The sequence below is a fragment of the Aythya ferina genome (assembly GCF_964211825.1).
Source record: "Aythya ferina genome assembly, chromosome: 6".
NCBI classification, from domain to species: domain Eukaryota; kingdom Metazoa; phylum Chordata; class Aves; order Anseriformes; family Anatidae; genus Aythya; species Aythya ferina.
Genome location: NC_140303.1, coordinates 10391188 through 10406702, shown reverse-complemented (window position 1 = coordinate 10406702; position 15515 = coordinate 10391188). Strand labels below are relative to the sequence as shown.

General features: G+C 36.2%; 1 protein-coding gene across 8 annotated transcripts in view; it reads right to left on the bottom strand.

Annotated features, from left to right (window-relative positions):
- SPAG16 (sperm associated antigen 16) overlaps positions 1-15515 on the bottom strand; it is a 394440-nt gene that overhangs the window by 338588 nt on the left and 40337 nt on the right. For 7 of the 8 annotated variants that reach the window (XM_084524434.1, XM_084524432.1, XM_084524435.1 and 4 more), the window contains one exon: positions 13299-13441. In XM_084524434.1, coding sequence (XP_084380560.1) covers positions 13299-13441 — 143 coding nt within the window. The remainder of the gene's footprint in view (positions 1-13298; positions 13442-15515) is intronic. The other variant, XM_084524429.1, reaches the window with a different exon arrangement.

Genomic DNA, 15515 nt, shown 5'->3' with positions numbered 1-15515 from the left:
TATGGAGAAAAATAGAGGACACATTCAGAACTGCAGTTAGACTTCACAAAGCAATGCTCACTAAAACGTAACAAAACTCACTCCTCTCTCTCAATTTCTGTTGTTCCCACAATTAAATCCATACTTTTTCTGAAGTTCCAAAAACCTTGTGAAATATATGTAGGTAACAAATTTCAATAAAAATATTACAGTATCACTGACTGTTTTCTTTCAGGATTGCCTTGAGACCAAATAGCTTCTTAAAATGAAGCATTCAGATGAAAACCATTTAAAAGATGACATTTCAATATTAAAAAAACACATATAACACAAATACCTCTGCTTCATTCAATTATCAGTAAGCTACCCAGAAAGATATTTCTGGGTAGGAGACTTGGGACCCAGAAATCTGGGTAGCTTACTGATAATCAAATCAAATATTTCTGCTCCTTTCATTGGTCCCAAGTCTCCTACTTGCAGCTGGACACACCACTTCACCGAGGGGCCCTATACAGAAGTTCAGGCTTTTTTGATGCCTCTATCTTTTGATCAGGTCATGGCACTTTTTTTCCTTGCTAGTGAAGTCAAAGTTCAGCTTGAGTCCTGAAGTCTTTCAGTATTGTCTTCAATGTCTACTACAGACAGTGATGGCAACTATGGGAAAAAATGTCTACAGCATACAGCATTTTCATGAAAAGAAGAGGAAACAGGGTGCTGCAAAAGCATAATTAAAGGCAGTTACATAATCATGTTTGAGAAGCAGGACCCTAACTCCTCATTTCCACTTGTCTAAATTAAGCTGCGGGGAACTTTTTCATCCAAGGTTTCAGTGCTAATCCAAACCCACATTATCTATGTGTGCCCGTGACCTTAATTCTGCCTTAATCACATTTTTTGGAGGCTCCTATCGAATTGATGAGTACACCCCCTCAAAAAGTGTCCTTTTCTGACCCAGAATCTACAGAGAATGTAAAGAACAAAGCAGAATATAAATCACAGGAAGTCAAAAGAGTAACACTTCTATAAAAAGTCTCAAAAATTTTATGTTGTAACACTGTTTAAAGGACATGGGGATAAACCAGCATGGAATTACTTGCATATTCCTCAGGGGAAAAAAAAAAAAGAAAAAAAAAAGCCAGCAGCCAAAGTACCAATTTAGAGAAACAGTTTAAGTATCTACAGAAAAGTCACTGAATAGAAAACTCAATATATAATCAAGTGTTTTTCCTACTGATATATAAGAGGTTCGTATTTGTGGCTTCTATACACACTTTGATAGAGAGGTAAAATGCAATGATTGATACAGGAATGTCTTTACATGATAACACTACAACTTTAACTTTCTAAAAACCAAAAACCCCAACCAATGTATGCCTTACTATACGATTTGAGTAGGACCAGACAGAACTTCTAAACATGTAGTGTTCAGAAGAAAATTACAGAAGAAAAATACTGGTCTGAAGTCCTCTTTACACCTAAACTAACTTACACCATTGCTTCCATTAGCTTAATCGCTCCTCAACAGCTACAGCAGAATTCAGTCTCAGATCAGGAAGGCTTTTGTGATTCTGCAAGGAATCACCTTGATCTTCCCGCTAGAAACTGCCACCTACCTGCTCTAGTGAAGAGCAAACAAAAGTGAGATTTCACGTCACTTACATATTAACCTAACACCTGGCAGCCAGAGATGATCCTTTGCCCTCACACATGCTGATGCAGCTTCACCTTCCCCTACACTGGTTTGTGGTTTGACCCCATGGTGATCCAGCTGACCCACCTAACCCAGCAGAAAACCACCACCAGAAGAACGAATTATATTCTGCAAATAATGAAAGGAGAAAACGGAGGAAGAGAACTGGAACCTGGTCAGTGGCAACAAGCCATTAGATCTGTTATTGGACAATAATACCAATCCAGTCAAGGCATATAACCCTTAAATCCTCAAAGCATTTAGGCATCTACTCCTATTGGATTCAATGGCAGGAATCTCAACGCCTTTGCAGAACTCCAAACACTAACTGCTTCTAAGTGCATAGGCACTATTTAAGAAAAACAGGTAATATTTTAAGAAAAACAGAAAACCTGACAACTCTTTGGTAAACGGCCTACTTGTTTGGATGTGCCTCTAAAGCACATTAAGAGGATATAAACTAGATTGACATCTCACTCCTAAAAGATGGGCACGTTCTACTGGTGTAGCTAATAACCAAAATAGAACTGGATGCAGACTCATCATAAGACAGCATTAGAGTAACAAAAATCAGTCTCAGCTGTGTCATTAGTATACTGAACAGCACAATCCAATGATACATACTAAAGAGATATTCAAATACTTTGACTGGAACAGAAACAAGGTTACACTTTGCTTGCTTCTTTTCATCACTTTCAGCGTAGTAACTTTCTTCTGACATGAAATGCATGATGAATGAATTCAATTAGCAGAAGGATTTTTAAAAGTAATAAAAACAGGATTTGAAATATAAGGAACAATATTTTTAGTTCCAAAGCCTCCCATTTAAAATCTTTCCTGACGTCCATAAATTATTAAAAATCAAACTTTTTATTCCAAAGAACCGCTAAAGGATTGTTTCAAATGATAAATTTTAAGGCAATCTAAGGCCTTGCGGAGTAGCTGATCTAACTGGGTAAGAATAGTCTCCCGCACAGGTGTTGGTGTGTTCTGACTAAGCTCCTAACCACAGCTCTGGCACGCACAGCCAGTTTTACTGGCACTGAGGCTGTCGACTCATACAGATTACCAGATGGTGGCTAGAAGCTTACTGTGTGTGTATCCTGATGAAAATGGAAATAAACTACACACAGATTGTAAAGACCTCTTTGCTATAATTCTCAGACCAAAAATAAGTTAACTTAGCACCAAGGCTGACAATATACACGTGCGCTTTAAAGTTTGGTTGTGTTTTGGGGAAGAACACGGGAGTTATCAAATACAACACGGGATGTATCCAATTAACTTTAAATGTGTTCCACATACTGTCAGCCTTCCTTCCCCTCTCATTGTTTTTATGTTCACACACTTTCTGAAATACTTAATTAGTACATAAGAGGCTGCTTTCCATTTAAAAACAAACAAAACACTATAAATAAGCAATAGTGCCAGCAGAGCCCTTTCAGCTTCTCTTCACTGTTATTTTCAAAGCCATTTTAGCCTGGGTGGATTTGTGAGATCAAAGGAAGTCTACACACATGTGGTTCAGAGCTTTGGTGGCAGGCAAAAATTGGCCGTGAAGCAATCAGTTAGCAAAACAGAAGAGAAGCTGGAGAGGCAAGATCAGATCAGGGGAAGTTTAGTCAACAACAGAGAACAGGAGCAGCAAAAGAAAAAGCTGCCAGCGCCTCTACCCTGGAACTCAAGAGAACATCTCTTTCAAATTACTGTTATGTTTGGACAAAAACAATCACTTAACAACTGACTGCACAGCAAAAATTCCAAGTAAAATACACTTGCAATGAGGATTTTTTTTTTTTTTTTAAGATACTCTTTAGAAGTAAAAATAGCTCCTATTTCATTCCTACTTTTATTACTATTTTTCACGCTTGGAATAATGCAAAACCAAGGATAATTTCTCATGTTAACCAACCCTATGATCTACGCTTAAATACAGAATTGGGGTATTTCCCCATCACATTAACATGGAGATGTGTTGCTCTTTGGTTATTTTATCTGCTGTCTCCAAGCTTGCACATGAACACCGTATGAAACAAAAACACATTTTTATATGAAGTGTGAAGAAGGGAGCCTGTTAACATTTTTCCTATTAAGAACATCCTTTTACGGACATTTTCTTAGGGCAAGGGCATGAAAATGCATATATATGCAGCTGAGATGTCACAGGTATAGCATGCATTGTTACTATATTAGCTACAAGAACCAAGTATCCTAACCAAACTTAAAAATAATAGTATCAGGATACACCAGAAGTGTGGAAATATGAAACACACAAAGAATTCTCACTTGAACAAACAGTTCTGGTGCGCGTGACTATCTTTTTTAAAACACTCTGGTGATTTTTTCCTTTTCTTGTTTTTGTTCTTTTTAACCTACAGAAAGGTGTGGAAATTGCTTTTGACATTTAAATCAAAGCAGACAGCCTCAATTTTTGCTGTATTACTTCAAGAGAACAATTTCTTTACAGGTGCCACAGAATGCATTGTAGGTTTGCTATGCTTGTTTGCTTTCTAGCACGAGTGAAACATTCCTGCAGTAATAAAAGCTTCTTTGGGTGTGTAGTAATTGTGTGATTGGCTGATCTACAACATTTAGTGTTATCTGCATTGTACATACACCAAACAAAAACTTTATGAACATGAATACAGGAAAACTTCACAAATTATACAAGAGTTAGAAATAAACTGAGTCTGCTGGATGAGTATACGGTGATACTGCCATGGTTTCAGCATGATCAGGCCTGTGCTTTGAGTAACAGAATTCTACGCTAGCCTTTCAAACTCCTGTAAACACTTTGTAATTTTGGTGCCTTAGTTGAAAGAACCTAGAGCATTTACAAGGAGTGGAAGTAGGGAAGAGAGGGGTAGCTGCTAGGGAGAGGAAAGCAGCACTGACAGGAAACAAAAAAACATTCTTTGAGATGAGGTGTGAAGCTACTTGAGTACAAAAAATTGCAAAGTGCTTTTTCCCAAAGACAAAGCTCTGAGAGACTGTTACAAAATTCCACTGTAAGAAATTAGACTGCACTTTTGTAAAACCAAATACCTTTGCAATAGAGTATGAAAGCACAGTTAACAATGAAATTGCTGTCTGATGTAGAACATATGCTTTTTAGCAGCTGCGCTTTACACAAGTGATTGCCTTTAGCTGCAGCAGACTTGATCCACCCTCACTGTCTAAGCACCACTCTGTAAATGATTTCTATTCCACTGACAAAAAACAAACAAACAAACAAAAACACACACACACAAAACAAACAAACAAACAAACGAACAAAAAAAACACGACCACTTGAATACACATCGTTAGAGGGCAGTTTCCAGGGGGAATCCTTCACCAAGGAAGCTTTCTTCAGGAAAATATAACCTTTCCCTGCAGAGGTGTCACCATCTGACACTTGTTCAGCCATCTAGAGCATGGACTAGTATTAATGACAAAGAAAGTATGAATGGGGTAGAAGGCAGCAGCTTGAGACGACCTTTCTCAAACACAAAAAGGCCAACAAGAGCTTCTCCATCCCAGCGATGTTCCTCCTGAAGCCTGAGGAGCCCATAAATTCTCAGTGCTCTGTCAGACCTCAGCCTCCCTGCTGACAGAGACCTCACTTTACTTACTGCGGATACAGGAAAAGATAAGATCAGCAAACCCTTGATTACACAACGACTGGCTTTAGTCCTGACCAAACCTGCCAGGCCTAAATTTGAACTGGAAATCCAATTATGCAAAGTCCTGTGACACACTAATATCATCTTCACAATGATGAGACATTCAAATAAAAATAATGAAATTTTCTGGGAAAGTATCTGATTATTAATTCATAAGCTGTTTGGCATACAACCTTATTTCTTTTCACATCCACAGTATTCAAACAAAAACAATTAAGACTATTTTCTACTCCCAAAAGTCAAGCACTGTTTGAATATACAAGACAAACAGCCCTGCACAAGATGAGCAGCACATGTTCCTGCCAGAGTACTTACGGCATGGTAGAAAGATTCGTTACCATGAAAACTAAACACTAATGTTGAATTTCATTTGCCTTAGTGATGCTTACATATGCAAAGACTTTGTTTAAATATTGGAAAAAGACCGAAACACCAAAATCCATAACTTAGCATAGAATAGTTAATTTAAAAAATAAATACCACAGTTAGTGAGCACCTGAGCCCTTCCTTCCAGATTTTAGAGGTCTGAGTGCTTATTTCATATTTAAATCACATTTCTGTAATTTGAAAGGCCTCCAGATTTATGGATGAATCATTTACACCGAACTATATTCAAATGGAAAAATGGAAAACAATTAGTATTGTTAACTTTGGCCTCATCCAATCACCATTAAGTTTGCTTGTTTTTTTTTCGTAAGTATATCATGCAGTAGCTCCTTCCTTTTAACTATATCCCTGGAATACCAGTCTAAGTTAAACACTGACTTCCATATTATTACCGGTTCTTCTAGAAGATTATTTCTTTAAAAATAGTGCTGATTATTCCCCTACATTCACCATTCTGAACATTTTGACTTCCAAGTTTATATCAGTTCCAATTAATTGTAATTAACATATTACATGAATTTTACCAATACCTAAAAATAACAAAACAGATCACTGCTTTGTTGTATTAGAAACTGTAAGTACGTATACAAGGTTGCCAAAGTTATTATATAGCTCTTCCCACCTCTTGTGTTGTATGATTTTTACAGTGAAATATAACTTGTATAAGGACAGAATTATAATTGGAAATAGACTTCTGTGGAATTCATTTTTCCCCCCATACAGGAAAAAAAATCACTTCTTAAAAACAATCTGTATTTTTCAAGTGTAACGAGCTTCATAGCAATTGCATCCTAACCCAGGCACCCAGAGGCTGAACTGCCAGAAGTGTTGCAGAGGCCATTCTAACAATACTCAGTAATTTCTCTTTCCTTTAAAGAGCAGACACCTTAGAAAAGCTATACCTTCAAAAAAGCATTACAACAGCCCAGTTACAAAGGAAAGTTGTACTGGCAGAAGCTGCCTTGGTGGGATTTCACCTGGGCATGTTTCAGAAAGCATGCTGCAAGCACACTGCACGTCTTCATGAAGGAGCAAGCACACCCGAACCTATCTCCTCTTTGCCCCCTCCAAAATTTCCAAGCAATTGCTGAATTTTTAAGCTCTTGACACTTTAAATAAAGGGAAAACAAAGCATTATTCCACAGTTAATGAAATTACTCAATTAGAGTCTTGCAGGCCTAACCATGCTGATGTTACTGACAGTTGTACAAGCAGAGCTGTCACCCGCTGCGCGCTTTGTATGGGGCTCTTGTTCTCTTGTCAAGTCCTCTCTGAAATCGTGCAGAGTCAAAGCCGCTGGAAGAGCACAAAGCAAACGAGACAGCGCATTGCAGGAACTCCTGCGGCACGAGGAAACCTGTGCACAACAATTCCCAGTCGTCCTGCTTTGACAGGGCTGTCCTGAGGAAGATAGCAACAGCTATTCTTGGTTATGTTTAACTAATTTTTCAATCTCTCAACAAATCTGACAGGCCTTTTTTTGTGTGTGTTTTTTTCTTTTTGTGTGTGTGTGCAGTTTTGTTTTTTAAATTCAAGGCAATTTCAAGAGGTCCCTTTTCCAGGAAATGGAAACATCTGCATATAAAAAATTTAGCAGCTTTATTGTCAGCACTTTTTGCTGCGATAGCAAGGAAGAGATTCACAGTCTCACAGAAGGTGGGCTATTACTCTAAAATCTGTCACAGTATTTCTACTCAGCTACAGAAATATATGACTACGTAAAGCATATCTACAATTAGATCAAATACATCTTACTTTCCAAAACTCTTCTCTATGCATTTTCAGTCTCAGGGGCCTGTTATTTCATTACTTAGCAGCATGTAATGACTCAAAACAAGCAATGTTTTTTAACAAAAAGAATCCCCTTGGACGCTCTGCAAGATAATTTTATCAAGGGCCAATGGTTTAAAGTATCAAATGTAATTATTTCTACAAATGCATGGCTTTGGGTATCTTGATTTAACAAAGCTGCAATGATGTATGGAAAATTACATCTATGTTGTCTTTTATACATTTTTCTTTTAGACTTGTATTTTAGATCCATCTTGATTTGTAGATAACATTGAGTTTTTTTATGTTTGTTTGTTTGTTTTTAATTAATTTATTTTTATTTTTCTCCATGCAGGTGTGACATCTAAAAACAAATTTAGGCAAAGCCTAAAACTAAAGCCAGCAACACATCATCTATTGCATGCCCTAACATACAAATTACAATAAGCACATATATTTCACCTAAAACAAAGTCTTTTTTTAAAAAGCATTTTCAAGGTTATAGTAGCAGCTTTAAAAAGCTATTAGCTAGCAAAAGATCTAATTCTTTTAAATTAGATTCCGTCAAAATCAACTACAGAACCTTTTTAGCTTATGTTAAATGGATCGTATTCTTAACATCTGGGTCACAGAACAGTAATTCCATAAGCAAAGAGGCATCATACCCCAAAGATAACTGCTCTTTGCTGTTTAATACCCACTCACACCACAGTAGTTCCAGCCCCCACCGTGTATCTGCTGATGGTGGCCCTCAACAAGAAGCTGCTCAGGCTGTCCTAGAGCTAGTCACGCTCCTCAGTTCACAAGTACACATCCCCAGGCTGGCAGATTGTCTGACTGCTTTCCCATCTGCAGGCACTAATTTGAATATTTCCCCCTTTTCTTTGCCACTGAATCTAATAGAAACTTAATTGGATATTGCTGTTCTTTTATACAACATTAAAAGTCGCTCTTTCTAGGCAAGTGTTTTGGGTTTATGTGGCAAGGTTCTTGTAGCTGGGGGTATCCTCCAAACACAGTCCAAGCAGCACATTACATTAACCTCCCTACTCTGAGGCTGTTTCACCCATGATGGTAATTGGTGAGCAATTCTCCTGTCCTTACTTCAACGCTTGAGCCCTTTCCCACCATATTTTCTCCCCCTATTCCCTTTAGGAGGAGTGCATGTGTGGTCATGGTGGAGTTTAGCTTCCCAGCTGGGTGAAACCACCACAGTAAGGCAGAATCTCTTTCCCCATAAGCACAATTATCTGTGAAACCTAATGACAGCACCTAAACAGATCTTCTGCTGATGAGTCCATGCATCCCCTCTCCCAAAGGGTCATATGTAAGTCCTCCAAATTAGTTCTCTATCCTATTCCAGTGACAACCTCCCTAGGCAATCTACTCCAGTGCTGCTGCAAATTTACTTTTATACATTTTAATATGTAGTCTCAACCTTTCACATTGGATTTCTACTTTATTACTTCTTGTTGTAACAGGTTGTTTCCTTTTTTTTTTTTTCCTCAGAGGTGTTGGTTTTTGAAGATGTATCCTGTCTCCCCTTAGTTTTCTTTTCTGTTAGCTATGCACTTTCACCTTTTCTCTGACAACTTTATTGCACAGACTTCTTATCGTTCATGTTGCTCTGCTGTAGATGTTGTGCTTCTCTCCTGAAGAGCTGGGCTTAAACTGAACACGATGCTGCAGTCAAAGCTACATGCCAGCTGAACAGCACAGGAGGGTTATTCCACATCCCCCCTACAACATCCCTGGCTTACATGGCAGTATGGCTTCTGGCTATTTTGCAATATCATGTCATTGTTGACTCATGCAAGCTTGTTTTACATAACAAACCCTATATCCTATTATAAAGGAATGATATGTATTCAACCCTTTATCTTCTTGTTCCGTATTTGTACAGCTGATCTTTTTTGTAAAGATAGAGTTTCCTATGCTTTTTTTGCATTCCATGTTATTTCTTTAGATCAGTTCTCCAATAGGTCAAGTTTTAAATTGCATTCCTGTCCTCAGCTATCATTACTGTTCCACCTCCTTCAAACCCAAATAAAATAAAGCAGTCCACAAATTTAGTATTTTTTCTGTTCCATTTTCTAGGTCATTAATGAAAACATATTCTTGCAGAAGCCTATTCAATATATCTGTGTTTTTCCCATCTGTTTTCTGTTCATTCAGGAAAGCTTCCATCAGGCCAGATTTCACGAGCTAAGAAACAGTACCCAAAGCTTTATTAAAAACATAAAGGCTCTTACCTATTAACAATAAACTATAAATTAACAATATTGACTGATTCTCCTCTATCCAGGAGACCTCTTATCCTGTTACAGATGCAATTTAAACTCAATTGCTACATCTTTTCCTTGCAAATACATTTTCACTGCTAAATCTTTTCCTAATTTCATCCAAACATTCACTAAATTATTCACTAAATTTTCATTTATTCATTCCCAAATTCTTTGAGAATTTAAGCTATAATGACTACTGTTTCGTTTGTTTCTTATTTTTTCTCTCAGCTGAAGTAGACATTTTCTTTTCCCTACACCAGACTAAGATCTTCTACCCTTGTATCTGGTATTAATTTTCTTAGATATCTGTCTGGAGTTTTACAATACCAGTGAAGGACTACAGAAATAAGCATACCTGTATTAGCAGTCAGTATTCTTCTCTCTAATGAATGTCAAACCCAGAACGATTGCTTATTTCATTTATGACCCTTCCTGACTATTTTAGAACCACGTATTTCCAATTCTGTCCCAGTTATGCCATTAATATTAATATAATTTATACTAAAGCTCAGTAATCTGGTCAAGTAATTATTTAGCTTTTAGTTTCTCTTTTGTTTGACAGCACACAAACAGTAGATGGGTATTTTGTGTACTTTCTTCCATCGAAATGAGAGGAAACTTGGGTTACATACATGTATTTGGACCCAGTCTTAGTAGCTACAAAAGCTATTACTAATGTATGGTTATTGGATTTTACCTCTGTAATTCTTTAATATGCCATTCCCCATAATTTCAAAATCTGTTCCACAGTCATCAGAAATGTCCAATGCACCTTTTGATAAAGTTTTACACCAAATAAAATTTCAGAGAATTAAATGGTGTTGTAATATATTATACATAGAAATTTAATATACCTGACAGAGAAGCTGCAATTGTCCTGTTAATAACAGAAATTAAACAGAATTTACTGTGTGGGGAGCCTGAGAGAAATTAATGATATAAAAATAGTAAAAGTACATTTCAACAGCATAATGAAAACCACATTATCAAGGTTCTCTACAATTTTAATGACCTGTGAGTATATTTTAATTTAAACGCTTAAAGCAGTAGTCTATGCAAATTCTTAATCTAATAATATTTATGCTATTGATTCTGACTTATCAAGGGCTAGATATATAAACAATTTAGCCTAATTGCCTGTTACTATATGATTTGAGTCTTGCAATAAGGATTTCAAAATCAAACGTAAGACATTAAAAAAAATCCATATTTTTTTCCACTGTTTCAGGGATACAAATTACAATTACTTGGGTTTTAAATTACATGTCAGCTATTACAGGATATTACAATAACACAATACATGTCTGTCCTTGGAGTGAGTGCACTAGCTCAGCCATGAGTCCTATTTGCATTTACTTAACAGCAAACACAGGCATTTGTTAGATCATTATTTAGGTACAAGACACAGAAGAGACCTTAAATTATTTTCATCACCATAGCTGTATCATTAATGGCACAGTCAATACAATTTTGTCTCAAGAATACAATTTCATGACAATATATTTGCTTTTTACTGAACATGATACAATCCTAATACCTACATTTCAAAATCGGACAAACTCCTGGTTAAGTTCACTCTGTGTATTTTTGTTAACTTTAAATAACTAACATTTTATTGGGGAGGTAAAGTTGACTTAGATATTTAAATTAAGGCTACACTTCAAGTTCTCTCCACACCACAGATAATTATTTTCATTATTGTAAATAAGAACAATTTACAGTATACTCTTTAATAAATACATTGCCACATTGAAACGAATTATTATATGAAAGAACATAAGTCACATAAGAGATGGGAGATGTGACAATCTTTTGATACAGTCAAAGAAGTTGAGGTGGAACATAGAAATTTGATTCCAAACCTCATATAAAATGATCTGAGGAAGGCAGGACACTTTTATACCTAAATGCTTTCCAGTGGAACAAATACTCAGAGCTCAACTGTTGAGTGAAAGTGCACAATTAATAATTTAGATTAAAACTTTAGTTCAATAAATGTGCACTACAGGACAGAGTTCTCAAAGTATCCTCGTTTTAAACACAATTTTAACTCACCCTTTTGCCTTCTACAGACTCTGCCATTTATTTCTAAATAAAATAATAAAAACACTACAGTAAAATACTGTAATTCAGGTGAAGTAGTCTAAAGTACTATCTTTTGTTAGGAGGAAAGGAAGTAGAAATAATACACCCAGGAAATGTGAAATGGAAAAAAAAAAAAAGAGTATGGTTCTATTGTTGGAAAAGATCTGTTAACCTCGTACCTAAAATTCTAGATTATTGCTTAGCCAAGTCAAAACCTAGTACATTCACACACGCACGTTTTCTGATGTCTTATTTCTGGATCCACTCCAGTTTTCTAATCCATTGATTAAATAAAGACATCAAGGCCTCTGGTAGGACTCATTTGGGAACATAGTATCTGCAGAAGCACAGAGACTTGCCAGAACCAGCCAACTAACAGTGCTCATGAATTTCAAAGAACAAGAGAAGCCAGACAGGCACGCTACCTGTGCAGTGCTTATGTACTGAGGGGTGAAACATAACTCCACTGAAATTTGCTATAAAAAGCCTGATGACTTCAGTAGAAATAGAAGCAACAGAAGAACTTCATAAACCAAGAAATATTCATCCGTTCACAAGTCACAATGAAAGGAAAAGATACTTATGAGTGTCTAAGATGGAAGTTTCTAACCACTGAATGATGAACAGGGAAAGTGGAAATGGACTGACTGGCAGGTGCCTCAGGAAGACTCTGGTACTAATAGGTAGGTAGGCAGTGCAGACAATTATTTCCAATACACATTGACAAGCGTTTTAAAGAGAAACAGAACACAGATCTACACACAACTATACATTATAAAAACATATAAAACACAGGTTAAGGACAACAAAAAGATGAAAACTGAAATAGATGGTTATTTTTGTCAGAAATGACTCGCATACCAGTATCAAACAGGAAAACTGCCCTTGGAGAAAAAAACAGATACAAATATACAAAAAAGTCACCACATACATATCATTACAGAGAGGAAAACACAGAAATTGATTCTGACTACAACAAAGTAAATAAAAATATTGTTGTGTTTTTCTTCTTCAGAAGTGTTTTTAACTCTAACAGTAGTTCCCAAACAAGAAAAATAAGCCCATATAACAGTTTTAATAACCTAAAAAAAAAATCTACAGTTTAGAATGTGTACCTCGATCTAAAGATGTAAAAACTACAATTTAGTCCTAATAAGCAACTTTGAAAAATAAAGAAAAAAGTAAACAAAATCATTTCAACCAAAAAAACTGTCAGAAATTCATTTTTGATTTTGCACAACCTGCAAACTGAAACAATACATCTGGCTGCATTCGAGTTGAGAAATTTTCATCAACTGTTAGTAAATGACCAGTTTTTTGCCTTTAGTCTCCCAGATGTTGTATCTTTTAAGCCCTGGTAAAACAGGTTGAAATGCCTGAAAAAAATCACCCTTCACCGCAGCTTACTAAAATGTAACTGAAAAGAATGTTGCATACCTTCGGATATCTCTTGCCTATCTTCTCAGAATCTTTAACTGGACCATATGAAGACCTTTCAGCATCAAGCATTTTTTGCTGCCTGGCTTCCCGAAGAGCCTTCTGGGTGGGCCCCTCTAAACCTTTTTTCCTTTCATGGGCTGCTACAAAATAAAACCATCATTAATGTAATCAGGATACTTTTTTTTTTTTTTTTTTTTTTTTTTTTATAACCTTAATCTTCTGGAAAACGTTTCTTTACTTGATATTATCTAGACATGTGAAATTCTATCAGAAATTCTACTTTAAATAAAGATATCCAGGTTATTGTGCCATGCACGTAAAGCATTCCAAGACTGCATATAACTCCGTTCCAATGATTGCTTTGGTGTGACCTGTTTCAGCATAACTACCGGTACCCTAGATTTCGCCCCCAACATGCCACAGAGATTTTTGATCTTGCTGTACCAAAGACTCAGAGTAAAATGGATCAACTGATCATCTTGCTGCATCCTAATATTTCCACCAATGCACTTCCCTAATTTACAGCCCAAGTTTCCTTTTGTTTCCTTGTCCTTCCTCCCAATGCACCTTTTGAACAAGGAATTACTTACCAACAGGGAACAGCACAAAAATCCTTAGCTGTTATCATAGCTGTACATTGTCAGAAGTGGCTGAATGGAATACAAGGAAAGGTATAGCCCATAGAAACCATTGCACAGTGCACCTAGATCTCCCAGGATCTGGCAAAAAATATACTATTTTCCAACACTCAGTATTGGCAACTTCCATATATCCGAACGCAGTCCCTTGCAATCCCTGTATCTTGTTAAAATGGTCTGCAATATGCATGCACGTCAAAGAGGGAAAAGAAAGGAACACTAATTCCAACAGGATTCGGGCACTGATCACCCCTCCAGTTTCTTGGAAAAAAAAAAAAAAAAAAAAAAAAACTCACATAGAAAAAAATTACAGAGATAAAATCCAGACTGAAACAAATGAAATCAACACTACACATTCCTAAATGTCTGCTGTTGTGAAATAAAGTTTTACTAACTTTTTTTTTTTTTTTTAACCTTGACCACAAAATTCAAACTCTGACTTAATATAGGGGGAAAAGAAGAAAAATCCCTCTCTGCTCTTGAGGCAAAAATCATGGATCAAACAAGCACAAAACCTTTCTGTACACCCAAACTGTGAAACACTAACTGATAAAAAGAGCTGTATCTGCTCCAACTAAATATCCATATTCTCACTGCTTTCAAAGGTAAAGCTACAAATACCCTAAGTAGCTTTTTCTGAGGAGGTGTATACTGCAAAATAGTTTTGCATGTAAACACTTTCTCCTCACTCAGTAACTGCTACCCACTAATTAGCATGTTATTCACAGGATACTTGGTTTGCTGGTGCCTTTGAAATACATATAAACCAGCACAGTTGTGATAGTTGAAGGGCTTAAGAAGTCAATAACCACTGAAAAATGGCAAAATCCAAAGAACTGTTGGATTGGGTTTGCACTAAGATGGCAACAGCTTGTGTTTACAGATTTTTCTATTCTGATTGCACTGTAGCTAGAAATGGGACAACCAGGTTTAAGTACTTAACTGGTGCCTTTTAAATTACTTCTTACATGACCTTCTAAGAGCACTTACATCACATAAAGGAAAGAAAAAGCACAATAAACAGCCCTAGCAATGAGTTAATTCAACCATGAGTAAAGAAACTCATTGAGTTCAACTTCTGAGTATAATTAGGTAATAAATTAGCAGCTGTTGTTTTCAGAAAACACAATAAATGTACTGAGCAAATAACAGTTTTATAACACGTTTTTAAAACCACGTGTTATACTAGCATTCAGTTTGGTTTCTAAGTAAGCAACAATCTAAATTGCTTAATTCCTTTAGGCAAAAGTGATCTTTTCTCATAGAACTACTTAAAATTAGGTCTTGATCCCTAAGTAAGGGTGCAAGTGCTCTATTAGCATATACCTAAAAAAAACCAGTGAATTCTTTGATAATTAGATTGCTCTATGATCTTGCTACCAATTCAGGTAGGATCAGATTTATAGAAATAAAATATAACAAGAAAAGGTTTTCACTAATCTTCTTGCACAAAACATCTGTTGATTTTAAAAGTAATATAAACTGAAAATATAAGATCAAGTTATACCAACTTATCCTTCAGAACTGACTTCTGAGTAAGCATAGCAGAGAGAAGATTCTATCTAATGGCCAAATC